Here is a 26880-nt window from a genome sequence, read left to right as displayed (position 1 = left end):
GGGAAGACGATGATGTGACTTTGACAGCTTCCTTGGGTGCAAATTCCAGATGGCTGTAGGGGCAAAAACTCAACAGGAATTACCAGCCATCATACTCTTTAGGAAAGACATTTGCTCCAGAGAGTATCCACCATAATTACTTAAATAATTAGTTTAATGGTCAAACATGTTAACTCTGAATAAAAGTAACATGTCTACCTCCACCGTGGGACAAAAAAACAAACTGTATTCTATTTACTTACCTATGACTGAGCCATACTGTAGACGAACTCTATAAATATGCAAATTTACTCGTGGAATTGTGAAATTTATCTTCTTATTGCATTCTCCTTTTTCAACCCTGCATCTCCTGCTTTAGCTCAGCATGCCTGCATCTCAAAACATCTTCCAGCTTCATTTCTTCTCTTGTTTTCTCTCTCTCTCGCTCTGTTTCCTCCTATCAGCAGCAACCTGCGCCTCCTACAATTTCTCCTTCCTCAGTCCACAAGGCCTGAACTTCTCCTCCTCTCAGAGCTCTGCTCCCTTCTGGTCAGGTACTCCTTTGTGCTCCCGCTGACGTCTCACACTTGTTGACCTCAAATTACCTACTCAACATATCTGCTCTCATGCTCATTACTTCTTCTCGGAGGCTTTCTTTCTTTTCATTGGCAACACTGCAATGTTTGCAAGAATTACGTTTTACTTATTAAATGAAAGAAAAAAAATGTTTTTTTTACATTTTATTACCATGCTTATTTGTCATTTTGTGCAATAAGTTTCATATAAAATCTTCGCAAATTGTAATTTTCATTACATACAGTGGGAAAAGCAAGCACTTTTCAAGTTTTTTCACTTACAATGAATAGCGAGGTCTGTAGGTATCAGCTGTTACAGACCAAATCAATCACAGACCTGTTAGTCCATCTTTAGGAACCTCTCCTATCCTCCACTCATTGGCCTTATGAACTGCACCTGTTTGAACTTGTTACCTTTATAAAAGACACATATTCAGACTAAAGCCTAGCCGTCCTGGATAAAACCAAGGAACTGTCTAAGGCAGGGGTGAGAAACTCCCGGTCTCGAGGGCCGGTGCCCTTCAACTTTTCGATGTGTCTCTACTTCAACGCACCAAATAATGAGATCATTAGCAGGACTGTGGGGAAGCTGGTTGTACTGACGAGGTGATTCGGTCATTTGATTGAAGTGTGTTGGACCAGGGAGACATCTTAAGAGTGGCAGATTCACCAGCCCTCGAGGACCAGGGTTGCCCACCCCTGGTATAAGGCCAAGAAAATTTGCAGACTTGTATAGGAGCTACAGGACAATAGCCAAACAATTAGGTGAGAAAGCAACAATTGTTAGCACAATTATTCGAAAATGAAAGGAACTGAAGGTGACTTTCAATCTCCCTCTTCTTGCAAGACCTCGTTTTGTGGAGGATCAATGATCATGAGAAAAGTGAGATCAGCTACACAATGACCTTGGACCACAGTTTCAAAGGTTGTTATTAGTAAAACACTACACCATCATGGATTAGCATCCTGCAGCACATAACACTTGCTAACGACTGATATGCCAAAGGAGGCATGGGGGAAAGTCGTGTTGTCGGATGAGACTGAAAACTGTTTTGTTATTCACTCCAATCAAAGTGTTTGGAGGAAGAAGAAAGATGAATACAATCCCAGGAATATCGTCCTAACTATCCAGCTGTGGAGTGGAAACGGCTGGCTTTGGGGGCCCATGACTGCACCATTTTGTAGAGGATGGATGGAGCCATGTGTTGAGAGATTTTAGGCAACAATCTCCTTTCACTAATCAGAGTTTGGGTCTTCAATGGACCATTGACGTTTTCAATGGTTTGTTGACAATTGTCCTGGTCTGAGTCTGTCTCTCACAGCTGAGCTGTACCTACAAGTCAGAACTTTGATACGAGCTTCCTAGAGAAGAGGATGTCAAAACCTGAAATTTGTGTGGATTAGGATGACATTTTGACAAATGAGATGTGTTGGAACTCTGTTTATGCATGTTATCAATCTCCCTACTGTTTCCATTCTCCAGTGTTTACTCCTCGGGTGGTGAGCACGGCAGTAGCCAGATATAACTTTGCAGCACGAGACATGAGGGAGCTGTCCTTGCGGGAAGGAGACGTCGTCAAAATATACAGCAAGATTGGCGGAGACCAGGGCTGGTGGAAAGGAGAGGCCAACGGACGGGTAAGTGCTACGATAAAAGTCTGAAACAGCCTAGATTAAATTTAATGATTAAACTACTGAAGACCCTAAAGCAGGTGGCTTTCTGTGAAACGTGGATAGGATGTCAGCACTCTATTTCAGAAATTTGTCCCCATTAAGCTGCACATTTGACCGTCCTAATGCACTCCTGTGGTGACAGAAGGAGGCCATGCTCATGCTCTGCAGTCACAAAGCCATGATTTTCTGTTTCAACTTCTTCAAATGGTCTGATTTAGATTCTTTTTCATGCTGTGTTACCGCTCCTGCTCCTAACTTTATTTGAAACTTTAATAGAACAGAAAAACTCCATTTTACTTAATGAACAGCCAGAATAAACCCTGTAGCTGCCGTCGCTTCTAAACTGATTCTCTTTGCTCAAACATCTGAGCTGTAAGATTCTGTTGTGAGAATTTTTTACCATTTCAGCATGGGCTTTGTTTGCTTTTCATCTCAGATTCAGTCACTATGCCAACAGGGCTTCAGCCAAATAATTGACACATATGCTGTTGGCATTTAACTACAACCACCTGCAGAAAGCAACTCATCCATTTCCTAGAGTTATCCATACCTCATCCCTTGAAAGTTAGGAAAGCCGTTATTATCTTTGAACCTAGAGAGGACTAATCAAGACTCAGCATACAGCTTTAGTTATTAGAGTTAGAAAGTAGCAATCGGGTCCAACATCTGGGTGAAGATGGACTCAGACCTGAACCTTTAGAAACACATAAAGATTATTACAAAGTCAGCCTTCCATCACCTGAAGAACATTTCTAGGATTTAAAGATGAATGTCCCAGCAAGATCTAGAGAAACTCATTCATACATTTATCTTTAGTCGGACAGCTGCAGCTGATCCAGAACGCTGCTGCTCGTGTTCTCACTAAAACTAGGAAAATAGAGCACCCCAGTTCTGAAGTCCTTAATATCATGCACTAAGTCATTAAAAAACACACCACATTATAATCCTCCTTCCACTTCCTGTTGTATTCTTTGTCATTTCCACCAGTATTGACATCTGGATGTTGATCACATGACTCGTGTGATGCAAACAAAGCTAGTGGCTTCCTGTATCTCAAAGAATAGACTTTTTCTATTGCCTTTTGCTCTGATAGTTTATAAAATACTGAATGGTTTAGCAACAAAATGCATTAAAGATCTGTTGCCATTGCATCAACCTTCACACCTCTCAAATCTTTTTGTTCGAGTTTACTCTGCATTGCCAAAATCAGAACCAAACATGGAGACGACTTCTAATTTGACCTTTGATATCAAATGGACAAAAGATATTCCCCTGTGTGGAGGAAAGGGGATTGTCTTGTCCTTCAAGTCTTTGGGGACACACGTCTCTGAGGATCGTACAGTCTGTCCGTCAAGCTGCTCAAAGCCTTCTCTCCCTGCACCACTGAAAACCTTTGTACAAACAGTATCATGGTGTAGCTTTAGACTCTAAAAGGAAAATCCTCAGGAGAGCCATGAATACATCCTGAGAAAATCATCGCTCTCTTATCCCAGACTAGATGACATTTTCAGAATACGCCACAAGCAGCAGACTCAGAGCTGAAACTTGTCATCAGCTCTTCTGCCATCTGGCAGGTGCTGCAGGGTCTTCACAGCCCACACCTTAGAGCTGAAAAACTGCTTCGTTTTTCTGTTTTTTTCCCCTGACACTGAACTCAACTTATAATCACTTCCCACTTCTTCTGTCACCACCTTCATCATGATCATCATACTCTCGGTATCAGGCAGTAAACTGCCTATTTTTACACCTGCACTGACTGTGGAACATTAAATTTTTCTCATGTGCTGCAAGGGCAAATGTGCAGGACACATTACATTTTATCTTTACAAAAAAATATGCTCTCTAGTTTGATTTCTTTATAATTTTTTATTGCTTTTTTTTTAACAATAACTCTTTTTGGTTCTTCACACCAGACGCATTTTACGCATCTAGCGTGGCGCGATTTGAAGAGCTTGGAGCGTTTGCGCTCAGTCTGGTTTCTCTTCTAGAAAACTTAAAATAGATAGTAGTTCTGTTTTAAGCAGGATATTAATTTAAAAAATGTGTTCACACAGCAGGAAAATGCGGCCCAAATTCAGATTTTTTTTGGAGCACGTGACCCACATCTGACTTTTTCATGGCAGTGTGAACGACTCAAATCCGATGTTTTCGTCCTCTGAGTTGTGCATGTCGAACTAAATCGGATACAGTCATGTCGCATTTCATCTGATTTCAATGTCACTGATGTTGAGGTGCGTCACAATTCTGACCCAGAAGAAGCAAAACGACGTAAATCTGGAAGTAAACAATGAAAATAATTTCGTCAGTGAAGCACATCACTGTCACAAAAATGGCAACTTTGTCAATCCCGATTATCTGGGAAATATGAAAATGAAAGAGCTTACTTTCTGTAGCAGCTGGATATTTAGTGTCCTGTCGCCTCCTGACCCCAAGAACCAAGACAAGATGGGTGCCTGTACAGAAAGTGTTTAACTAAGCGTCGCTCATTGTTAGCAAAATGTTTATCTTTCTGCAGGCGGGGAATAAATGAACTCAATTAACACGGCTGCTCTGTGTCCCGTTTCCAGATCGGATGGTTTCCCTCCACCTACGTGGATGAAGAGGGAGCGCAGTAAAGCTTCACTCGCCCTCCGGCGAAGCCAGTTTCCTTTTGTATCGGGAACCAACTTCTACCTGCTGTCCTCAGAGGAAATGACTCACTCTCTCCAGGAAAAAAAAGAGCAACATGCCTTTTGCTGGAAACTACTTTTTCTGCAAGAATTTTTACTCTGGTTCTTAATTTCCCCGCTCCCCGCCCTCTATTATGCATCAGCTTTTGTTTTTTTGCAAGGTGTCCTGTTTAAGTTCTTTACACGGAAGGAAAAAACTGCGTTGCTGTGTGTCCGCCTCCGTGTGCTCAGCAGAGAATTTGCTATAACGAGGACGCAGCAGGAACTTATTGTCGATAGCTTTATTTTGCAAAAAGAAAAACGCTCCCCGTTGTTGCAGGTCTGTGCCAGGTGAATTAATTGTACAGTATAGATAATTTATTGAATAGAGATTATTATCAGTACTAATGATTATTGTGGGGACGGCTAGTTTGAGCAGGGAGTCGGATCAGACGAACTAAAATAAGGAGAGAAAAAAAAAGTGAAGCGGTGTTTTTATGTCGAGAGATTTTTTTGCCTTAGTTGTCATGGTGATGCCTTGTGGGCTGACACCAGTGGATGGAATCGACTTTGTGGACTGGTTTTTACTTCTCCGTGTATGCATGTGCCCACATACACACACCCACACACGCACACCCATGTACACACACAGTAAATACAAATGTACAGTACGGTGCCTTGAGAAAAAAAACGGCGGCGCATCAGTCGGCGAAGTGAAGAGGCTCCCGGTTCGTCCACAAGCACAGGACTTTACTGGAGGAGCTGCGCGGCGCAGATCCAACTTTAAACATCAACTCCAGACTGGATGGACTCACACAAGCAGCTTGTTTGCTTGGGGATTTTAGCCAATCACATGCACCGTTCACATCTGTGGACGTGTATCAGTCCTGTGGGATGCAAAAAGGGAAAGACGTTCAAACCTAATGTCAGGCTTTTTAAATCTGTACGCATCGTTCATTTGTCGTTTCCTGCACAGAATCACAAGTTGTTATTGAACTCCAGAGGCGAAGCAGCAGCCAAATCCAGCCGTGTTTTGAGTTTTCTACCTTGCCTTAATTGTTTGTTTTATTTTAATTATTTGTCTCACACGGTTCATTAACCTCACTCCGATCAACATGTTTATGTGGCGAATTCATTTTCGGGGCTCTCCAGTTCGCCTGAGAGGAAAAACTGGGACAGTTGATGTGCTTCATGTTTTATTTTGGACCCAGTCGATCCTGGTGCTAAAATCACGTCACAATCAATTAGTGTTGCTTTTCTCTGTATTTCTCTTCGAACCGTCAATTTTCAATCAATTTTTTATTGCACCTTTATTTGAACCAATTCTTTAGAGTTTCCGCGATTATTTTTGCCGACCTCTACAGTGAAAGCCATACTTTTTGCTGCAAAAATCTATAGAAACGCCTCAGTTTCTGCGATTTCTGAGGATTGAAATGCAAACAGGAAGCACACTGTGGCACTCTGGAAACGTTTGAGCGTTGGTGCAAAAATACAAACAGGGCTGCTGTGTTTGGAGAAAACCAGGAAGAGTTGATGGAGGCGGCTGATAGTCAGGGCTGTAGTCGTTTTTTTTGTTTTGTTTTTTTACAAGGTGGACAAAACCCATTGCATGTGACTGTTGATATGTCGAGTCCTGTCAGTTCATCCCAGAAAAATGAAACACCTGATCGTATAAATGTTTTTTGAATGGTTGAGTATTTCCAAATGAGGTCTATTATGAAATAAATATCTCTTTTGATTTAATGTGTGAATTCATTTGTTTTCCCCTCACAAAAAAACACTTACTTTGATAATTCAATTAAGACATTTACGTTCATTTCTTTTATATTGCACACATACTTGTATACTGCTTATTTTTATTAAATTAAAAAATTCAGATTTCTCTGCAAAGGATGTCCATGTGCTGCACAGTCCTCAGAAGGCTATATTTTCTCTTGTACCGTTTTCCAACTATTTTTTCCTTCCACTAAACTTTACTCTCATATTTTGATGCTTCAGCTTGTAAATTCCCTTTCTTGTGAAGGGTATCAACTGTGAACCCGACAGTCTTTTCCCATGATGCTGCAGGCCTCAACATTCCTGTACTTTTTAAAATGTTATCTTACATAATATTAACATTTTCTAAGAAACTGGATTTGGGTTTTTCTATAATCTGTAAGTCATAGCCATCAAAATTACCAGAAATAAATGCTTGAATAAATGACTTTTTTTATATATGTATATACTTTACACTCTAAGTATCAAAATTGTGTTTATTACTATTTTTGAAAATTCTGATACACTGAAAATTTTGACCTGCATGTGTATTTAACTTCTCTATATATTTTTTTCCTGTTCAAACAGGTTAAAGTCCTCCTGCTTCACGCTGCGTATCGGTGCTTGCTGTCATCTCCAGCCGCTGCATGTTGCACCGCTGTTTGTCCTTGCCTGTAGCTGGAGGGATTGTGTGTGAAATAGCTGACATCGTTCTGATCCGCCCAGCTTTTGCGGGGTCGGACCGGTGTGCCGGCTCACCGGGCGGCTGTCAGGTGGCCCCACGTCCTCCCTGTTAAACATCACAAAAGAAGAAGAAGGAAGAAGAAAGCAGCTGCTTTCAACTGAACGTCCTTAAATGTCTTCAAACAAACAAAAGATCTTTAAATCTCAGAACACTGAAGCACCAAACCCACTCGTTTGAGAATCATTTCATGTTTTTTTTTCCTTTAGAGATGCTGAGATGATCATCGATTTACCTTTCTTGCTCACTCTTTAAGGTCCAGCTTTTTCTCATAAAGATAACTGACTCGACAGTGAAGGAGCAACAACTTTACCCTTGTCCTTTGCTACCGTTAAAGTTGCAATCTCTGTTTTAAGCATTCTGGGGTTAGCTTCATCTCTTTTAAGGATAAAGACATTCAGGACAAAACTTTAAATCCAATGTTTCTGTGCTTTTCTGTGTGTCTTTGAACCCACTGATGGAGCTGCTGCTGCCATTTATTTTGTGTAATTCAGTTACTGTCTATATATTTTATTTTGGTTTCTTTCAAGAGAAAGTAGTTCTGACCCAATAACTCCTTGGACAAAGTTATTGTTGGAACCGTTGTTTAATTTTTCTTTTTTTCTAAGTTTTATTACATGATAAACTCAATTTAACTATATTGTATAACAATTAACTGGACCTGATTGTGATATGTTGAAATAAAATAGATTGAGCAGAACTAAATTTGCTCCAAATCGGATTCTACGTAACTAGATAAGAATTGGAGCTTTTTGCCAACAGGTCTCACTTGATGTGAGATAGTTTTATATAAATTAAATTTTGCTGTTAGTTTCATACCCTTAGTTGTACCTGTATTTCCCACAGTATTAGCTTTATTCTGAAAACAATGTTGCCAGTAGGTAGAAGAAAAACTTAAGAGAGTGTGTTTGAACGCTAGTCCCAGAGGAGCTTAGTTTCAGAGATTTCTCCTCTGCTCAAGCGTAATATTCACTCTGGTTACTTTTAGAAGATACTTTCCATTTGCATTCAGTTAAGGTGCAAGTACCGACTTGGATTCATTATATACCTTTCAGTCAAAGAAACAACCACCAACGACTGATTTCTTCCTATTTCCTCTTGTAATCCAGTTCTTGGGAGTAAAAGAACGCTTTCTGGTGAATCGAGATGGAAAATTCTTGCCCCAGGTGGTTTTTCTGGCAGTGGTATTTGGGGTTCTTTGTGTAACGTGGAATAATTTCGAGCTGACAAACAAAATTCACAAAATTAAATCAAATGGCTTATGGTTCACACCGGAGGATTTCCATTTTTATTTGTTCTGCTGGTGAAGTTATTTCTGTCGCTGTGTTCTGTTCTCTGGGCTGGTTATAAAAATCACTGAGCATGCAGGCAACATTAACAAAAAACATTTTTATTTTGGCTCCTTGTTTGCAGAAAATAAATTATATACATTTTCTTTGAATTTCAAATAATAATACATCTAAAAATGAACCAATAAATTATTTAAATCCACTGCACAGAGTCACAGAAGCTAATTGGCTGCAGTTTTCATTTTTCACATCAGGTTTTGGATTCATAAAACTGAATGCAAAACCAGCTGATTGTTTTGCCTCTCCAGTCCCCGTGTTTGCCCAGTTCCTGGCACCATCATAAAACAATGACTTTATATGTACTTTTAATAAATAAAAAAAAGAAAATAATTTAGGTCTTCTAAATAAAAATAACTGAAAATATGAAATACTGAATGGGGATAGTTGAACACAAGTATCAATTTTGTTACACACTAAAGTTAGCTTGAGCTTTCTCCGTTAGCTTACCAATAAGCTAGCCATAAGAATGAAATCTCACCTTAATCTTAAGAAGCATTAGCATAAAGCTTAAAGTTTGGCAAGCAGAAATACCAGAAGTAAAACTGCAAGGTATGATGCTCTTATAAAGTACATAAAAAAAGACATAAAATAAACAATCCTATAAACACAAGAAAACTGATTTTGGTATCGCTAATCCATGCTAACGTTTAGCTTCTGACCTTAGACTTGTTGAAAACGTGCTTGTGTTTTGTCTGGAAACCAACCATTTTAAATTCTAAAATATACATCCAGAATTCATGTCAGAAGTGTGTAACTAAAGAGGAATTTACAGTCTAAATATTAGTGTGGTTGTACGTATGATTTTGAGCCACTGTGGAGCAGAATATGTCTTAGAAATTCAAGCCTTTACATTTGGGTTCTTGTTTTTAAGATTCAGTAAAGCCGTATCACCTTCACCTAGAAACAAACTGGTTGAAAGGCATCGACTCTGTGAAAATGAATGTGAGATTCACGTCAATGATCTTATGTGATTCTGTGATCACACTTCAGCTTGAACACGTCTATTGTCTTGTTGCGTCATATAGCTGCTCTCGTCTCCATGGTTACAACACTGGTTTTTAATAGGTGTAACCTCAAGCCTCACTTGTATGAACTTGAAAGAAAATTGTTGGGGTTTTTTTTTTACTGCTGCTTTTGATGACTAATTGCTGAAATTAGTGCTGTGGAACTCATTCGGACCATTTCAAGTGTCGCTGACCCGTCTCACTTTCATGAAACTTTCCTGTAACCCCAGGCTTTTCTCTATGATGCATTTTATTGTAAGAACTGAACTTCTCTTACATGGGCAAGTCCACACTAGCACTGTCAAGGACAGCATCTCCCTGTATACAGCGCTGTCCTCCCACACCGATGGGCCTCACATTTCAGTGTCTGCTTTGAAAGCCTGTGGGTTTTTTTGTTGTTGTTTTTTTCTTCTTTTCCATACAGTGCAGCAGGTTTTAGGAGACTGTGTTTATTTACAAAAGGAGAAACCCTTTCAGAGATGTCAAATGTAGGGTCAGTTATAGATCGTCGCCCCTGAGCAGCCGTGTATTTCATTGTCGCACATTTCTATTTTTGTGGCGTTTCAGAGCAGCAGGGAACCCCTCGGGAAAGGAAACGCCGATATTTTAATGCATTCTTTGTTGGAAAACTTTCTGGAATTTAAATTAATCATCTTGTTCAATGCCTTGCTGTAGATGAGCGTGGAAATCCGTAAAGACATACTGAAAACGGTGGCAGTCTTCACTCAAGCATTGTTAATTACAAACTGATTCGAACTTTAACTCATTTCGCCTCAGTTCAGCTCTTATTTACATCGTGATGTTTATTTGTGATCTACTGTGCAAACAAACCTGATGGATTGAAAAAAAAATCAATTTTGAGGACAAGCACGCAAAAAACTCAAAGTAATGCGTTCAAAATGGCAGCAAATTGCATTTTATTAAAGGTTAAATTGGATCTTTGTGTTAACACAAAGGTCTTACCAGAATAAAATCCATTGTTGGATGTATTACCAATCAAAGTCTGAAATTACACCCCTTACAGTAGAGCTTATTTAGCTCATCAAGTATTACTGCTGCTTTCAAATCTAAGGTTTTTCTGCTAAAATAAAATATAGACCTCATTTTATTTGTTGCTGTAGTTACCTGAAGTATGACAGATATAAAGAGCTAGTTTTAAAAAAGAAAAAGTAGAAATGGCTAACCCTGGCGTCATTATGAAAATGTGAAAAAAGCATCATAAAAGCCTTTAATTTCAATAGATTTATAAATTAGAAAAAAACTAAACATTGATCAATTATTTCCCACCTCCACTGATTATGGGATACAGATAGCCAGTCCACTTTAGGGCAACACAGGACAACCATGCATGTACACCTGGTACATGCACACCTAACAGCAAATTGAAGTAATTAACTGAACTTGCAGTCTTGTTTTTGGACTGTGGGAGGAATCCAGATTATCCAGAAAGAACCCACAAGCTGAAAGGATTTGAATCCAGGTTCTAATTGCTACAAGGCAACAACACTGCTACCAATTAAGATCACCTTCCACCTCTGACAATTAATATGAACCACTGTCTCTTTAAGAAGCTCTTGTTCTTTCTGACGCCTTCAGCAAGACATCACAACAACGTTCCTCTAGAATTTAACGTTTTTACTAGTTTTTCACTTAAACGTCGTTTGAGTGACAAACTCAGCAATTGTTTGCTAATAGCTGCTGCCACTAGTGTGGAGGAGCCATGTGGGAAAGTTGCAGAGGAGAGTTGGTCTCTGTGGTGAAACTTCAGCTTGGAAACAGCATTTCTGAAGAGGAGTTTCATGGAAAAACCTGGAATTCCAGGTATGTTGTTGATAAAGAAATAACATTATAGCATCATGTAAAGCTCAAAAAAGTGGATTTTATGTACTCCCACTTTAAATTAATAAGAAATTACTTTGGTTTAAATTTTAGTTTACAATTAAAAGTCCAGGAAGTGTAACTTAGTAACCGTAAACTTGTTTTTCCCTTGTGGTAAAATGATAATGTGACAGAAATTGGAAAACAAAGGAGAGCAAAGCCTTTCAAGAGAGATAGATCTGTGTTGAACTGAATGCTCACCAAATGTCGCCCATATCTACAGCAAGAAAAACTGTGACAAGTCTGGAAGATTTATTTTAAAGCTGCTTTTCACATCTTTTTTAGGAACGTCAACAATATTTGAGGACGCAATATGTTGGGTTTTATTGTGGGATTACCCGAAGGAATCATGTTTACCGAAAACTGAATGAACGCTCACTCAGATTATTGTGTAAATAAAACCGACGATAAGAATTTAACGGAAGCAGACTTGCATGTTTATGTCATTTCAAGGTTTCCACCAGCACACTATGTTTACTTTAGTAGATCAATAATGTATGTTTTGAGGGGGAAACAAAGTCTGATAACTTCTGTTGGCAAGGCTGAACATCGCTTTAAGCTCTTTATAATGAACAAAACAGTCAACATTGGCTGGATGTTACTGTTTAAAACACTCTGAGTTTTTCTACCTTCGAGCTGCTGGAACAAAACTTTCCACAGAGAAACGAGCTTTACATTTCAGGAGGGTGCAGATGAACATTTAGCCGTTTGTCCACAAGGAAAAGAAACGCGTTTGGAGGAGTCAATGTGAGGCTTTCAAAGCCCCCTGAAAGGCGATAAGGATTGTTGTGGATGTTGTGGTTGTGGATCCCACAGCAGGATCCATCATGCAGTGGGCCTCTTTAATGCCAGAGAAGGCAGGCCAACATTAAGCTTGTGGACAAACCTTGAATCCCTTGAACATTTGAGAAATGTGCTTAAAAACTAAGTCAAGGCCATGAAACACTACCAATTCTACCAATTAGGCTTCTCAAATATGTTATGCCAGCGTCTTGTTGACAATATAAGCATGTGGTACATGTCTAGCTGAGATTAGAAATCAAATGAAAAGCCCAAACAATATTTGTTTAGCAGAGAGTTGCAGCCCATTAAGAATTGGCTTTGAAATGGAAAAACTTCAGAAGCTAGGACAGAAATTGACATCTAGGGATGCAAAGAACTCAACCACAGCTAAAGGTTTATCCACAAATGCAAAGTGAGTCTCAAACCCAGTCGTAATGCAGGAAGTAACAGAGTCTAATAAAGAGTTTTGAGTCAGAGAGAGAACATTTCAAACATTCGATCATACATTTTTAGTGGCTGAAACACAGACAGCTGTGGAGGCGTACCCGGAGGAAGAGGAGCAGTCGGGGCGTTTGTACAAATCTGCTGCTAAGCTCCCAATTAGTAATCAGCACCTGGGAACGTCCTCTTATTGCTCTCTGGGGGAATTTGGATGTCTCTCTCAAATCTTGATCCAAAGTCTAAAAGAACAGTGCGGTGCAAGTGTCGGGCAGAAACACGCGGGGGGGATGTGACGAAGCCAAAGCATCAGACCGTTTTCCCACTCAGACAGAAAATTTGCATTTAAGCAACACAATTAACTGAGACGCTGAAATGGAATTAGATTATCTGCAGATCAGTGAAACTTTATATTCAGGGTTTAAATGAAATGCTGCAAAAATAGCTTTCCAAGTCAACAAGTAGCTTACTTGGAAGTGTTGACAAAAGGTGACAAAAGGTTTCTCACCCTTTGTCATGTTGCAGCAAAAATCTGTAATGTGGTTTAAAAGCGATAGCCTAAACAATGTAGTGCAGATTTATAGGATATTGGTTGTCTCAAATCTTCTGCAGCCTCTAAAGTCTCCAATGTCAAGTCTGTGTTTAGTCAGCTAATGTCTGATGATGTTATTTTGTGTGCATATCAGAAATCTCTGGGTACATTTGGTATATATACACCAGTCATTTCAAGGTATATATACATTCCTCGGTATTATATACCGAGGAATAGCTCGCTATTTGTGACTTCCCTTCTGGTTTAGTTTGATTGGTTTACTTGGTTTTAGTGAGATCTGGATAATCAATAATCAGACATGTATGTAATTTATTTTTATACTGGCTTCCCACCAATTTATGATCTGATACTTAATTACATCAACCTGCATTTTTTTTTAGCATTTTTTGGCTACAACCTGGTACCATGCACCTCTCTTTTTAAAAGGTTAATGAATTGTACATTGCAGTTTTCCCCATCCAGTTGCTGTTCATGCTCTCCTCCACCAGAACTGATCACACATACTTGGACCTCAAGGTTTGACCATGGGATTATTAGCTTCCATTTTGCCATCTTTCCAGCTTCTACGGTCTCATCACAAACTGAAAATAGTGGTTTAGATGTTGTTGGCGTAAAGCCAATCAAATCTCATGAGCGCAATCCTTGGTTTGATCCGGCTTGTACCATGACTGTTGGTTTAAAAAAATGGGGAAAAAAGAGCGCAGGATCTGCAAATGGAGACGAATCTGATCAGAGCCGACTAGGAAACAACCGGTTAAAGCCAAACCTGTAGAGAAGAAACGTAACAGTTTCTGCTCTGTATCAGTTTCAATCAATCTTTAAATCCACTCTGACCAACTTCCTTATTCCTTCTATAGATAACCATCTAAACCATCTTGTGTTGTGCTACCAGAACTCGCTATTGAGCTCTAGTCACTTTTTATTGTTTGCCTGAATTCAGTAATGGTTGTTTTTTCTTGACTGCCTTGTGAACTGTGCTTTAAGATTCTGTCTACTGAACTATGTTAACTTTTTGGTCACATGAAGGCTGAAGTTTTTGCAAAATGGTTTTCAGATTATGGATGCATGATCTAAAAACTGTGGAAGAGCGTGCAGACAGTGGATGGATGCATAGTTCATAGAACCAAACTATTGTTTTCGTCAAGGAAACCACTTCTCTTTCTCATTGTGTGTGTTTACGATTTTCTCATTCCTCCTGCATGACTAATTGCCTGATGTTTGGTTTTAATTTCTTTCAGAGCTGCTTTATTTCTGAGCGTTTCAGTTTTTTCTGACGTTGCTTTTAATCAACATTTTTTTGTTCTGATCTGAAAGTTTACTTAAATCTCGACTTCACGAAGCTTCTTCAGTTTTAAAACGAGGAGGAGGGAAGGTACGTCGAATTCTCGCAGAAGTTTTAGTCGTCGACTCTCTTAACTCGGCTTTTAACTCCTCTACAAGCACAAGCTGCGAGGATTTACCTGATCTCATTGGAGAACTCCTCATCATGGTGGCGTCTGCCCTTCAGCTTCCAGTACAGGACCCCAGCAAACACCAGAAAGATGAAGATGAGGAGAAGCGAGCCCACAACTTTCCCCCCAATCACTGCAGATCTGTTTGGATCTGTAAAACCAGCAGGGAAAACAGATTTATTCTATTAGACTGCTTTTACGCTGCATTTGTTGCTGATGTTGGATGCTGTAAAATTAATTTCTAGGCGATAGAAACTCCCTCCCCCCGATCTTTTTTCCTCTCTCGTCTAATCAAAGCAGCGTTTCGATGGCGCTGAAATGGATGTCAGGTATTCAAAGAGGCTGTTTGAGGTGATTTGTGGTGCAACGTCTCGCAACTCAGACATGTTTGGAATGAAACACGTTCTCAGGAATCTTACACCTTTATCTCCACCTCGGTCGTTCTTGCTTCCTAAGAAATCTCGGGCTCATAGCTAAATTGGGTCTGTTGATGTTTGTTGCTTCTCTTCACAGCTGCACAGCTGGAGGTCGGCAAAGTAAATGTAACACAGAAACTACACAGTTCTGGTGACGTGCATAAAATACATGTTCATCTTTCTAGCTTTTAATGATTTATCTAAACATTTCTCTGAATTTAAGGATATAGTTTACATATTTAAAAGGCTGGACTTCATCTAAAACATGAAGTAGCCCAATGACAGTAGGTCAAATTCAACTGGGCTACTGGCTTCAGTTTTCTTTTACATAATGGGGGAAAACATGTTTTTTCACAATTTGAATTGAATTTCTCTCATGAGAGTAAGAAAGTAATTAATTAATAATCTGAATATCACATTACAGAGCAATTCAATAAATGAGTATATTTTTTCAGGATCTTTATCTCTAAATGAATCACATCACTTATACACAGACGGACATTGAAAGCCTTCATTTTGGTTTATTATTATGATTTTCCACTTGAAAATTAGAATATTAAACCAGACCAAGAGAAAACTATTTTGAAAAGCAAACATTTGGGCTTATTGAAAAGCATGTTTAACACCTGCTTAAAGCTTAATTTCAAAACGGCAACAAATGAGCCACATCAGGATGTAAATTCTTATTTACTGAATATGACTGTACATTTATTTAGTAAGATTTGCTAACAAGTGATGAAAAGTTAAACCTTTGGTGTTGATTTTATTCCTGTCTTTTAAAACATATATCTACATATTTTAATCTGGACTATACAGATATGTATGAGCTTATTGAAAACAGTTTATTTATTTCAAAGCTGAAGGTTGTTCTGTTCGACCTATTGAGAGGAAATGCAGCCCAACAACCACTGAGCTCCTAAACTCTTGTCCACACATCATTTCAGAACCGTTTATTGAAAACAAAACACTGATTCACAAACTGTGTCACTGAGAAGAAAAACGTCTCTTTAAACGATCTGTTCGTGTTTAGCAATTATTTAAAGAAAAAAAAAAACTTTTAGACTCTAGTGGTCTTTATTGTGAACAGTGAGTAGACAGGAAACGGTGCAGAGAAAAGGGAAGACATGCAGCGCCGCTCCAGCCACTGAACCACTCAGCGCTGCATCTTCAGTGATTATATGTTAATCGTTTTCTCCCTTCAGACCTTCACAACTAAACATGACTAATAACTCAGACACTTTGGAAAACTGATAACTACCCAAAAGAAAACCTAGAAGTGAACCAATTGAAACAATATTTATCTGCTCATTTTGGATTTTCTTTCCTTTTTTCCTTTTTTGCAAACTCTGCTCTGTAACGCCATCCTGAAAGTAAACGTCTAAACTATTAGTGTCCAGCATGTGTGAGATCTGCAAATATGTTAGCTGCCATTTTCCTGACCTTAAACCTGTCTCCACAGACTTAAATGTTCGTTACAGTCTGGTCCTGTTCTGTTTTGTGGATGAGCGAACTGGTTCAGAAGAACAGGAAGTGATTCACAGCAGCCACGGTGTTTGTATGGGCGAGTGTGCCCTGGAAGTTCGCCATCATCTCCACAGTCCTGACCAGTTTAGCACCAGGTGGTTCTGACCATACTGTTAGCATTTGGATTAGCCCAAAACAGTGTTGTCACCTGTGATGTTCAGGAGTTTCACAGACAGTCCACTGAGGCTCAAATGAGCAAAGAGAGAAGAAGAGTGGGGTGAGAAGGCAGCCCTGGGTTACACCGGTGCGGTCGGCTCTGTGAGCTGGATGAGTTGAAGTTTTAATTCCTAATGTGCTTCCATGAATACAACTCACAAAAAAAACATGTTCGCCTCAGTTTGTGTTATTTATCTAAGATGTTCCCATAGCTTGAAGAAAAACAACAATCAGAAGAGAGACAGAGACGTGCAAGAGGGAAAAAAAGAAAAAAGTTATGCGGCAAACTCATTCTATAATGTCCTGGTGATTATCCTGAAACCCCTTGGCGGCGTTCCTGAGCCGCAGGGCCGGAACCTCTGGTCTGGAACAGAAGCCTGCTCTTGAATTGAAAATGAATCATTCGCCGCCTGGAGCCAAAAATCTGAGCGCTGAGTCAAGGAGCCAAGGACTCAACAAGATGTCAGTGTCGTAAGCTCGCTCCACGATTCAGGAGGCAGGAGACTGAGATTCCACAACAATGTGGTTTTTTTCACTGGAGTGTAAATATAAAAGAGATGAGTTTTCTTTGAAATATCAGGCTGAACCACTGAGCGTACCTACTTGAGCTCTCAGCCACTGTATTCATCCCCAAAGAGACACAGCCATGCTTTCTATCTCAGCCAAAGCTCTTTGTGTAGTAATAGACTTATTGAACTCCCTCGTATACAGTCTTGTTATTTGCTGTAGTTTAAATGGAGGCTTTCCTTATTTTTCTGCTGCTACCTTTCCCTGCAGAAGATGGCAGATAAACAGGAAGCAGGCTCATTTTGGCTTTACGCTTCAGCGACTTTGTGACTCAGCAGCAAAGAGACACTGACATGAAACACAAGCGAGAACATTACATAAATACAGTTATTTCTAGACATTAAAAGCAACCCCTTACTGCCGTTGTTAAGAGTGACGCACTCGTGTCCCCCGAGCGCCACATGTAAGCAAAGTGGAGCCATGAAGAGGCTGCGGCAATGCTACAAAACAGGAACCTTAAATCAAAAAGGGGCCCGCATGATTTTATGTGGGGCTCATGCAGCTCTGTGTGTGTGTGTGTTTTCCTCTTACGCTTGTTGGCTCTCAGGCTGATCCTGCAGCGTTCAGCTCCAACAGCATTGTTCACCTCACAAAGGTAGATCCCTGCAAAGCTCTGTGTGTGGTTGCTGATTCTCAACTCCCCGGCTGCGCCGTCTGTAACGCACATCGCCACACACAGAGATCTAATCCAGAAAACAACAACACTTCTCTGTAAACTGCTCAGATTGGGACCAATTTAAATTTTCTGCCCCCTCCACGTGATGAAAAATAATTTTTATATGGCATAAGTGCTCAGACAAACAATACTGTTGCTGCAGAGGGAGCCTTTATATTGAGCGCTTTGTAGTAATTCCTTAATCTGGATTATTTAATTGAATCTCTGGTTGCATGTTTTGGGGGGTTTGTCCAGTCTCTTATAGCCTCAGAAAGATTTTTTCTGATACTTTTTTCCTTTTCTAATTGAAAAGTGTCATCTCAGCATTTTTCTTAGACGTTAAGGTTGCATCCATCAGACTATCTCTATTTCACTTGCGACAAAAAGTGCAGAAAATTCAGGTTTCTTCCAAAATAGCGTTCTTTTTAACAGCTCTTCAATATAAGGCAAATTTGTGAAGTCAATAATGGGATTTATTCACAGGTAACAGAGTAAAGGGGGGGCAAATACTGCCACACCTTTCAGTAAATTTAATTTCTACAGAGTGGCTCCTTCAGGTATTTGCAATTAATAGATTCTTTTTCTGTGAAACATAACTGAATTATTTATAAGAAATTCACCAATTTGTGAATTTATTTCATAAAACATAAAATATTATAAAGAAAAGAAACTGGTTTTGAAGCTAACATGCTTATACGCTAAAATGCTAGCAGTATTGGCTGGCGTTTGCAAAGCAGCCAATCCAGGAAATGTGACGTATTTTCCTTAAAGCTGATTGGCTGTGCTCCCCTCCTCCTCGCGGAAGTAAAAGAAAACCGTCAACGTTAGCTTATGTGGTAGTGCTAACCCACGATCTATCACAAAAAACCTCAACAAAATACACATTTTTTTATTCTAGCGTCAAATATTAGGAAAAGACTCAAGGGGTGTAAATACTTTTGCGAGCCATTGTCTGTTGTTTGTGGCAAACAATGTAAAGAACAAGTCGCTAAATCTGTGACCGGGATTAAATGACATGCAGCTAATGCACCAAAGTCCACGGAAAAAAAAATTGCACGCTCATCTCGAGAGTGCAAATCATTACTTCTTCATTTTTCTCCTGGATGAGTCATCATGTCAATAATTTGTAAAAACCACAGTAAATCCCTTTTAGAGAGTTAATAGGCAGCTATTCTGGAGTCAGGAAGACAATGGGTCCTTCGATTTTGTGCACAGAGGATCCAATAACACAGTGCCTCCTTTTCCAAACAACCCTACACACACACAGACACATGCACACACACAAGTTTGCGCAGCTATCTTTGCGGGGACTTTCCATTGACTTCCATTCATTTCTACAGCCTAAACCTTACCCCTACCCTTATTCTAACCCTATCCATTACATACCTAACCCTAACCATAACCAAAACTCAATTCACACCTTAGTCCTAAATCTGACCCCTGTCCCAAAAACAGCGTTTCCCCTTGTAGGGACCAGGCTTCGGTCCCCACGAGGAGCAGTGTGTCCCCACAACGTAGTATATATCAGGAAAATGGTCCCCACAAGGTATTAGAAACAAACGCACACACACACCCACCCACACGCACACTTTGATGTGCAGTAACAAGATGACATCAACAGAGGTCAGACTTACCCTGTGTGGCAGCAGCAGGCATGGGGTCTTTGCTTTCTCTCCGCCACTTGTACATTAGGGGAGTGGATCCTTCAGAGGACTCACAGTGCAGAGAAACGGCTTCACCGACAAGCTCCCCTCCTTCCAGCCAGCAGCGAGGCACAGATGGTTTTACTGCAATCACAAAACCATCGGGGTATTTCCTGCATCGCCATTTCTGTCGCATTTATTTTGTTTACAGCAGGGTGAGTTGGAGTGTTGAATAAAAAGGGGAAAGACTGAAAAAGAGAGTAAATGAAGCAATACCTTTTGAAATATGCTCAATGAACTAAATAGTGCCTTCTAACAAAGAAAAGAGGAACAAATCCAAAAAATAAAAAAAACTAATTGCAGTTTGATTAAATTAAAATCAGATGAACGAGTCCTAATTTTTGAAAATAATACCAGGCTGCATAAAAATAATTTAATTCTAATAAAATCTAGCATCAATTCCCCCCAAAAATCCAATCTAAGTAAGAAGAAAAGTGAAGTGAGTCGTTACCTCGCAGCTTTCCTTTCATCGCCGTCTCTTTGAAACTGCTACCTGCTTATGTAAGTTATCGGCATAGTGCTTTCTTCAGATTGTAAGCCTTTCATTACAAGTTTGATATTAAAGGTCAGAATGAGAGAAGGCGATGGCTACAATATTAGTACAACTATAGAAAAGCCAAGGCCTCAGATCTGAACATTTCCCTACAATAGCTGCTCTCCTCCAAGGTCACTTCAAAGCATCGTTGCAGGCACTTTAAATTTGTGTATATATAAATATAAAAACAAAACTTTATCCCACAATGATTGTGTCCTTGAGTCTTAAAATATAAATATTTTCATGAGCCTGACATTTTTTCTTTTGTCTTACAGTCTTCATTTGTCAAAACAGTGCTGAAAAGAAGAAATGGCAGGTTTTCACATTTTGTGTGGCTGGAAAAAGGCAACAAAGGTCAAAATCTTGTTTTTTTCTTATTCTTGATGGCTTGTTCTGCAACAGTAACTGTAAGCACCATTGAAAGACCCAAAGAAAATGTTTAAAGTCACTGGAACTTCTTAAAAGACAGTTAAGACAACATAATCAACTAGTTAACTACTTAACCTGCCTGTTCATTGTGCATCACTTTCACTCCATATGATAGATGAACTTCTGTTACATAAACTCCCAGAAAAACACGCTGAGGTCTGTGTCTGTGAGGCGACTGATGTGGAAACGTTTAAAGATCCTGAACATATAAGGCTTCGTATTTTTAACCTAGCTGCCAATGGAGCATTGATGTGACATTTTAAAACATGCTTCCTTCACCCCGTCTCAAGCTCTATTGTTAAGCAACTCGCATAAATAATGCAGCCACGTGACAGGTCAATGTCCAGTCTTACCCTTAACCACCAGTGACACCTTGCGGGTATCGACCCCAGGTGACTTCTTCACTTTGCACTGGTAGGTAGAACTGTGGTCGCGTGACAGCTGAGCGATGGAGAGAGAAGCGTCGCCCTTGGAGGGATCGCCTGCAGCAAAGCTGAAGCCTTCAGTAACTCTAGGACCTCCGTGGTAGTACTTGGTGCTGCGGGTGTATGACAGAAGCTGGAAAACAATATGAGAAAAACATTAAAATCAAGTTAACTCTCTTTAAAAACAACTCTTGATTAGAGATGTAAATCTCAGCAGAAACTAATCAAAAATATAACTTTCTCTTTTCCAAAGCTCCCTGAGCTCATTGTTCAAGTTTCACTGCAAGTTCACTGTGGAGTCCAGCTTCTGCACTCATGCTGGCACATTTCCAACCAGACAGCAGGGAGTAGTTTTCTCACAAAGCAGCAGTGAAACACTCAGTGTTCGCCCTGTGCCAGTCAAACAAGCTGGAGAAAAATTCAGCTAGATAAAAATACATTTTTGCTTAATTAGCTGGGAAATCTCAACACTCGTGGAAATCTGTGGGTCAGAACGTACGTTCCAAAAGGAATGCTAATGACTTTCTGTGAATTGCTGTGTTCCTTCTAATCTTTTTTAGGTGTGTAGAAGGGCCCCTGTTGACTCATGTTTTAGAAAAGCATGCAAACTATTATTTCTCAGAAATCTGCGTTGTTGAGGTTTTTCAAAGTCACAACTAAACAAACACGTGGAAGAAAATCTACTTGTATATTTATATGAGTCTTCTGAATAGTTGTACTCATTTTTATACTTAAATTTAGAGTTCTGATCAATATTCTCCCTTTAACATATTTATCCTTTTTACTTTTCATAACAAACAGCAACAAGCTGCATAAACTCATACATATTTTTAATCACTGTGAATGACTTTTGGCTCATGAAAGGTGTATTTAAGTCACCCCAATTGAATTTAAGAAAAGACTTTGATGAAGTCACTTTGAAACCTTCTATTTTTGTCACTTAAGAGCTGGATTTAAGATGTGTTTTTGATCAATTTCCTGCTGCATGAAGAGAATGCACTTTATCTGTAGGTCAGGAACTAGTTGATTTTCTGGCAGACAACATAATTTATGGTTAAATCAATTACTGGAAGTTGTCCAAAATGCAAAAACAGAAGGAATCGGTAAGAAATCTAGTTCTTTTTCACAGAACTGCATTTTCAGAAGAGGGATGTTTTAGTTATTTACAGTTGGCTAAAACCATATTTTCAAATTTTAGAAACGTGCAAATCTGCAACATGCAGAAAAAGAAACTAACTTTAAATCTCCAGTAAACTTCGGATTTTTTTCATGCAAACTTCTAACTTGACAATGTGAAATAATATTTTATTTTGGAAAATTAACATTTTTCTAGCAAAGTTATAACTATATCCGTGTTTTTTCCCCAATAACTAAACATTTTTGAATTTGCCTGGAAACTTCTGCATTTTTTTGGTGAAAATTGATCACATTTTAAATATAACCATAGTCTGACTGATTTTGGGTGTTGAAATGAAAGTACAGCCACTTCACATCAGGATAAGCTTTTTAGAAGCAGAAACATGGCTAAATTACAAGTTTTAGGATTTGCACTCAACATTTTTTCAAGCTGCTTGTGTTTTGATTCTTAATAGGGAGAAATCCTTTGATTTTCCAGCCACATTTCTTAAAAACCACTTGGATTCAGTGTCAGAGGTACTTCCCGGAGAGAGGAAGGCAGTTTTAAACAAAGATTGTGATGGAAGTACTTCTGCATGCAAAAGCTGAACAAACACAGGAGGCTGATATCCAACATGTACTGAGATCAAAGTCAGAAGTTTTAGTGAGTTAATATTTTTTTCTCAACAGCATGTAAAACCGAAGGTGAATAAGAAGAAAAGAGTTGTTTTGCTGTTTTCAGGACGTTTCTTTACGTTATCTTGCATCTTACCATCTGATCCTTCTTGGTAGTGTCTGGACTGAGCACAGACCATTCGATGTCAATTTCTCCGGTGTCCAATAAGCTCGGCATGTAACTGCAACCCAAAGTCACGGTGTCGCCCTCGGCCCTCTGGATGGTCTGCGGGCCTGTCGATGTCACCTTCAGCCCTTGTGTGCATCTCAGCTCTGCAAATTCAGACCATTCTTGAGATTAGTCACAATCAAAGTAACATTTTAATTTACTCTTTCTGCTACCAAGGGTAAATGCTGTCCTCTTTCTGATTCACTGAGCTACAGCTTGTTTCTATGCTCCATTCAGGCTGCTTCGGTTACCGGAAACGTGGAAAACAAAACGCCTCAAAAAGAAACAAAAGCGGCCAAACAGGATGTGAGAATGTGGTTATGAGTTTTTCAGGGGTTGCACATTGAAAATGTCGTCATCAAGAACATTTCAATAAGAGGCTGACTGTTCATGGAGCTTTTTGCAAAACCCATTCTATTAATTGCATTGTATCTACCATAAGACCCTCTACAACGTTGTAATCCTCACAAACCCTTCAAGGTTTCAACTATTTCAAACCTTTCACAACAGAAAAAAAGCAACAAAAAAGACTACATGAAAAAAGAAAGGTTCAACACCAGAGCTGGAAAAATAAAACCCCTCTCTCTGAACCCACTCAGATGATGCAGAGGCTTTAAATCCTGGAACATTCATCTTATCAAAACAAATCTAAGTACAGATAATAGGAGAAGCTTGAATTGGGCTCCAATTTGCCCTTTGGGAGAACAGAACATGAGACTATAATTGAGCTTTTCAGGGATTTCAAGTGTACTGTTTAGTATTTTTGTAAAATCAGCCCATAATGCTTTTATTCCACTCCGTACAAGTACGCTTCGGTCCTAACATGCATAAAATGGAGCAGCATTTTAAATAAAATACCAATGTTTATGTGTAGCTCGGGGGATACCAGTGAGACTAAATGTGCTGCTAAGAGCCACACTCTGAACAAAGCAAGTACAGACTTAATTTTAAGAACAAAAGGGAGTTGGAAAATTATTTTGGAAGAGAACATCGGACCTTGTTGGAGAAGCTGTGGCTCCCGTGGTGATGCTGGGCAAATACAGATGCCCTGAGGCTCCACTTTCAGCAGAGAACAGATACGAAGGTCATCGTGATTGCTTCTTTCAGACTCAGAGTGGAATTGAATTCAGAAAGTTAAACAATTTTCACTTTACAGTGGATTGCAGAAATATTCACACACTGAGTTTTATTTTTAAACTGCAACCAATGACTTTGATATATTTTATTGGGACTTTATGTGATAGACCGAGAAAAAGTGGCACATAAATGTGAAGGGGAAGGAAAAGGACAGATGGTTTTACATGACTTTGTGATGTACTCATGGAGTACTTTGATATCCAAAATTACTGCAAATTCCACTCCAAACAACAGGGATTAAAGGGCATATAATTGGAAAAGTCCAGGTCTGTGTAATGCAGCTCATATGGTTGCCAAGCAAAAACTCTGGCATGGATGAAATTTGGTGAGGTCACAGAGAACGACTTTGAGGAAATTCTGGTCCACCATCGGGTATCACAAGAGAAGGAAGAAATGCACCGCTACGATGGTGAGGAAATGGTGCTGACTTCAACTTGGGACATTGTGAGTCACAAGGCAGAACATTTCCTTCAGTGAGGAAGTGGAATCTGATCACTTCACAGCCCATCTGTCCACTCATTCATTGTCTTGCCCTCAATCTGGGTTCAGGTCACCGGGAGACAAGAGTTAGCAAAAAGCCCAGATTTCCTGCTGCCCAGTCACTTGGACCAGCTCCTTTGGGAGATTCCCAAGGCTTTCCCAGGCCAGCAAAGAGACACATGGTCTCTCCAATGTATCCTGGGTCTTCCACTGTGTCTCCCCTGGCTGCTTGGATCCGCAATCTTGTTTGTTTGGTCACTACCCAAACTTCGTGACCACCAGTGAGGGTAGGAACATGAATTGGTAAAGATTTACTTTTTAGCTTAGACCTCATTTCACCAAAACAGGCTAGTAAAGTTACTGCATCACTCCCCAACCTGCCTCCACGCTGGGAAGCTTACGCTACACTTTTCCAGGTGAAGACAATGGTCTTGGCTTTGGAGGAGCTAATATTTCATCCCGACTGCTTCACACTTGGCTTCTTGGTGGCATGGCCCCGGGGATTGGAAGAGGAAATTGCTCTGTAAATGGTTCACTCCCTCTCTTTGATTAGCTGACGAGCTCACTGCTGAAGGCTGGATTAGGGCTAGGGGTAAGCAAACTGGGACCCATGTTTTCAAATGGAATTAAATCTTTCTGCTTTGGTCTCTACTGGGATTTAAATTAGCTTTAAAATCCGCCCCAACAACGTTTATTGGAAGAAACATTTAGAGGTCCATTTGATGTGAATAAGCCAAACAGAACATCTGTGAACAAGTAGCACCATGAAGAACAAAGACCACAGCAGAGAGAGAGAGAGTTAGGTTACAAAACAACATCCTAAACAAAGCTCTGCTCAATTAACCAAGCACAGCAGCAAACGTATAAAGATGTGGCGGTCAACCTGAACCACTGGTGTCCACAGACAGTCATCAAGGGCTGGTGATGGTTCATTAGCAGGACTCTGGAGTCTTGAGGAGGAAGTTTAACCATTTGAATCAGCTGTTGGAGAACACACTCATCTACAGCTGGCAGGACACCAACCTTTGAGGACTGGAGCTGGACACCCATGTCTTTAAGACTACAAAAGCTCCTTGAATGGAGAAGAGATTCACATTCCAGTACGAGAATGGCCATGAACATTCAGTTGGAGCAACAATAGAAATTAGATGCTGAAATGGTCCAGTCATACAACAGACCTACAGTATATCCAATCGAGAATTTGTGGCAAGACTTTAAAAACAATGGTCAATGACAACAGTAGTAATGAAGAATGGGTGACGTATGGTTTCTGTTGTAACATGTAAAACAAGGAAAGGTTCAGGTCGTGTCAGAATTGCTGCAAGGCACTGTTAGTTTGTGTGCAAATACATGAATTCACATTGTTGTTTTGCCCATGGCCATACCTGTGCTCATGAGCACCGCAGAGCATAACAATAACCACGGCGGACAGCAAAGGTTGAAAGGTGTCCTCAGGTGAGAGCAGCTCTGTCTGCATGCAATCATCCTGTTTAAAATAGAGCAAGAAGAGCCTCTCCACTTATAAATCACAACTGAAAGCCATAGCCAGTACAATGTGATATCATAGCAACATTACCTGAAAAAGGCTACTGCATCCAAAACGCTGTCCGTGGAGAGCAGAGGAACAAATGAAGGTGTAGTGTTACTCCAAGAAACACCTTTCCTTTCCTTTCCACCTCAGTAACAAAAAGCCTTCTGATTGGTCCAATAACTTTAGCTTTTCACTTTAGCCAAACCTTCTATAAAATCTTGCATTTTAACCCAAATTGTATCGAAATACAGTAAAACCAATTGAATGGGTATTTAGAAAGCATGGATCCATGCGCCTAAATGTCAGTCATTGTTCTGGCAAAGACATTAAACCAAACATGCAAACAATCAGTAAAAAAAAATACCTCTAATATGCTGAAAACATACCTGCAAAATTAAGCTTATACCTGCCAATTACCCACCTTTGTTTACTGTTTTATGTAGGTGTTCCTCTACTTAAGCTCTCTTCAGACACTAATCCTGTCTTTATTTTCTCTTTTCATTTTATCAACATGACCAGAATATTGATTTAAA

General features: G+C 39.7%; 1 protein-coding gene and 1 pseudogene across 11 annotated transcripts in view; one reads left to right on the top strand and one right to left on the bottom strand.

Annotated features, from left to right (window-relative positions):
• Positions 1–6619, top strand: part of vav2 (vav guanine nucleotide exchange factor 2) — a 220561-nt gene extending 213942 nt beyond the window's left edge. For 6 of the 11 annotated variants that reach the window (XM_023338195.1, XM_023338199.1, XM_023338201.1 and 3 more), the window contains 3 exons: positions 444–533; positions 2038–2192; positions 4796–6619. In XM_023338195.1, the coding sequence (XP_023193963.1) occupies positions 444–533; positions 2038–2192; positions 4796–4843 (293 nt within the window). In that variant the 3' untranslated portion in view covers positions 4844–6619. The remainder of the gene's footprint in view (positions 1–443; positions 534–2037; positions 2193–4795) is intronic. The other 5 variants (XM_023338197.1, XM_023338204.1, XM_023338203.1 and 2 more) reach the window with 2 other exon arrangements.
• Positions 6620–7140: 521 nt separating this feature from the next.
• On the bottom strand, positions 7141–26301 carry LOC102220781 (annotated as a pseudogene).
• Between the last annotated feature and the right edge of the window lie 579 nt (positions 26302–26880).

This window comes from Xiphophorus maculatus, chromosome 8 (genome assembly GCF_002775205.1).
Source record: "Xiphophorus maculatus strain JP 163 A chromosome 8, X_maculatus-5.0-male, whole genome shotgun sequence".
In the NCBI taxonomy this organism is placed as follows: domain Eukaryota; kingdom Metazoa; phylum Chordata; class Actinopteri; order Cyprinodontiformes; family Poeciliidae; genus Xiphophorus; species Xiphophorus maculatus.
The sequence above is the reverse complement of the archived record's forward strand: the minus strand, read 5'-3'. Positions and strand labels throughout refer to the sequence as shown.